Source organism: Gloeophyllum trabeum (genome assembly GCF_000344685.1).
Source record: "Gloeophyllum trabeum ATCC 11539 unplaced genomic scaffold GLOTRscaffold_00021, whole genome shotgun sequence".
NCBI classification, from domain to species: Eukaryota; Fungi; Basidiomycota; class Agaricomycetes; order Gloeophyllales; family Gloeophyllaceae; genus Gloeophyllum; species Gloeophyllum trabeum.
In genome coordinates, this window is record NW_006920430.1 from 107,170 (window position 1) to 110,394 (window position 3,225).

The 3,225-nt window shown below is 54.0% G+C and overlaps 1 protein-coding gene across 1 annotated transcript; it reads right to left on the reverse strand.

Annotated features, from left to right (window-relative positions):
• Positions 1-541: 541 nt before the first annotated feature.
• On the reverse strand, positions 542-949 carry GLOTRDRAFT_133954 (uncharacterized protein; the record flags this gene model as incomplete). Its single annotated transcript, XM_007872924.1, has 4 exons — positions 542-564; positions 617-632; positions 662-844; positions 896-949. The coding sequence occupies 4 exons, from the start codon at positions 947-949 to the stop codon at positions 542-544; spliced, it is 276 nt and encodes a 91-aa protein (XP_007871115.1).
• Between the last annotated feature and the right edge of the window lie 2,276 nt (positions 950-3,225).

Genomic DNA, 3,225 nt, shown 5'->3' on the forward strand with positions numbered 1-3,225 from the left:
TGCTCGCCAGGAGCGTTTCTATACTCACATCGTCGGAGTGGAGGTATACAGAGGTGGGGGGAGGCTTCAGCTACCTGGCAGCGCGCGTGTCACCAGGCGAGAGGCCACCCGGCGGACGGCGATACATCCCTACATTGTTGAGCAAGGCACGCCAGAGACGGAGATGTCGACGATGGCATGATGAGCCTTCTTCCATATCGGGCTGCTCACGCGAAGGCTTCCTGTATCCACATCGTCGAGCGGCTCGCGACCGAGGCAGGCCAAGGGCCAGACAACATGGAAGTGCGTCGGGACACTGAGGTAGGGCTGCGCAAGCTGCTTGCAGGGAGCATTTCTGTATATACACGGTGCGGCAGGAGGGAGTCGGTCCACAAGGCGCTAGGTGGTCCGGATGAGTCTGCCTATGCTGTGGAAAAGGCCCATGCATCGCCGACACCTCGCACGCGCTTGTCGGTATCCACCTCAGCAAAAGGGCAATCTGGTATCGGCCCACATCCATACGGCGGGGGGTGGGAGAGTATTGTGGTGAGCATGGTAGGCATCACGAGTGGTGTGTAGTGTTGACTGACGGATACAAGTCAGTACGAGGCCTGCTCACGAGGCGTCCAAAACATACCTAGCAAGTCGGATGTCTATGATCACGGCTCAGTCTTGGAAGTACCGTCCCGTGCATTATCCACGGTGTCTTGTCCTCGAGATTCTGTAGCGTCTGCCCAGTGACCTTCTGTCCGCAGGCTAGTATCAGCCTCGCGAAGGTGTCTGCGCACTTGCGATGGCTGCATGTTGACCGGGATTGGGAGTGTGGCACACAGAACACAGACGTGGGGGATAGGACGGCACAAGACTATGGTGAGATGAGCTGATGTCCTGTGTCCGTGAGGAGGCAACGACAGACCATATCATCCGGCAGTGCGGCATTGCCGTAATCATCCTCCTCCGCGCACTCCATTGGAGGGCCGGCCCTCTTCTCCATCCAACCAGGTTAAACGGTGTTGACCCAAGTGAGAGTGAGGAAGACGTAGACAGTGCACAGGATGGGGAGGACCTGGGACAGTCGCAACATCGGAGCCTTCCCACAAGCGCTGGGATAGCACTGCGTGACTATGGGAGTGCTGATGAGGTAGAGGGGAAGTCGGCAGTAGATTTACTAACCATGACGCGTTAGTTTGAGTATATCGGTGCAAAAGACACAACAACATACACGTCTCATTTAATGCTCCATCCCAGTCTGTTGCTCATACTCCTTCTGCTCTCCAATAACTCCCGCCCTTCGCCTTAAATTCGTAGTTGCAGCTGGTGGTGCACGGGGCAGACAGTGAGAAACACATGTAAGTCGCCATTGACCCTGAGGGGAGAGACGGTAGGCGGGCGCAGGGCACCAAGGACGGACACGGAAGCGGAGGATCATAGAGGATGATCATAGAACTGGGACAGAGTCTGACTGCACTACAGTCAACGATCAAGTACTCGTTGACAAAGCGCACGACACGGACGCACCTCGACCTGCGTTGGTGTGTGGCAGTGTCAACTGCCTAGATCGGACAATGTGGCGGATCTGTCTACGCGCTCAGCATTCTCCATCGTTCATCGCAGCAGCTCAAAGAAATACCTCGGAGCCATAGATTCAGACCGTATAACTATGCTGCAGCCGAGGGACGAGCAACAATGGACAGATGGGTGTCTGAACGAGCAAGTGAGGGCAGCGGCAGACAGGCGATGGCGGCAGAGCGGAATGTATGGTCAACCAGTCGAGCATAATGAGGGCATAGTGACGGGCTAGGGAGGTCGACTAACATGAGAACCAGCCTTTATACTTGACAAACCTTCACTTGATCCCCGTGTTGACAGCCACCTTCCAAGTGACTGAAGCCAGAATCCGGCCCGAGGACAGGAAGGCTTGTTAACAATGTTGGTCCGATGGGCCCGGATCGCGGAGATTATGCGTGGTTCAATTTGATCCAGGCATAATCTCCGTACCCCGAGATGCTCGGACCCACTGCGAAGCTGTCAGAGTGAAACATACTGGCACAGCCCTTTCAATCCTATGTGGTGTAAGAAGGCTCACTTCAGAGCTTGGAATTGCGTGCAAACTCTCAAATCTCAGTAATGTGATTCACTATACTCTCAGAATACCAAGTAGACACAGTCGCAACCAGGCTCCCATGAGATTTGAAGTCTCACCCGAGTACTTAGAGCATAAGCTTCCCAGCTTTCGAAGTCCTGTCAAGCTTGGCAGCTCCTTGACAGGATGCAGGGTGTCACTCTGTCTTTGAGATGCGAAGACTTGGAAGTGTACACTCTGAAACACTCTCTCAGCTCAATATAGAAATTGACTTACCAGGAATTATCTGGCATGCTATGGAAGCGGCCACTTCGAACGCATACCAGACAGTTCCCTGGAAAGCTGATGGCTACGGAACGGACTCAGGGGCAGTCGAAGTGAGACCTTGTTCAAGCTCGCGCAGGGTACATAGCTGCTGTACAGCTCCGGTCATCAGGAACACAATGAGTCAATTGAACAGTCGCAATGAGATTGTTGATCGCGAACTCTGCCGACGCTGCCCCTTCGGACTATTCTCGGGACTGTAGTGAACTTGAATACTGCATTGTGACGCAAACTGGACCAACAGGATGCCACAATGGACTGGCGACGGTCTATTATTCAAATGTGGTGAGCTCGCGGTTGGACAACAAGTGCTAGGACCGGACCCGTGCAAGTGATACCTTCCCAGTGAAGTTAAACCACGGTGGGTTGAGCACCCTTCAGCACGATTGTCCGGGACAGTGCCAGACAGCTAGCTTACCGTCTTGACCGCTCGGAGCTCCGATCCCGGTGCTGGAACTTGCACCGAGATGATGGAGGTGCATACTTGCGGTTGTCGAGATCTGGTAGGATCCATTGATCACACACGTTCAGTGCCGTTACTACCGAGCCATAGCGTGCGTGCAGTCAGCCCTAGAATCGACAAGTCGTTGCTATGCCAGTGGTCCATCATTGCGACTTACCGAGTCATTCGCGTGTCAACAAAGACAAGTCATCGATCAGCTCGCGCTGCAGCTCTATGGCTTGCAGGTGACGTACCTCGACCTATCTCTAATCGCATGACTGATCGAGATCAGATGCGAGGAGCAACGCAGTGTCATCGGGCATACGTGTGAGTGCTACGTGTTTTCAGGCTTGGGCATGGCCGTAGAACAGATCTACAGCGCAATCTTACTATATTT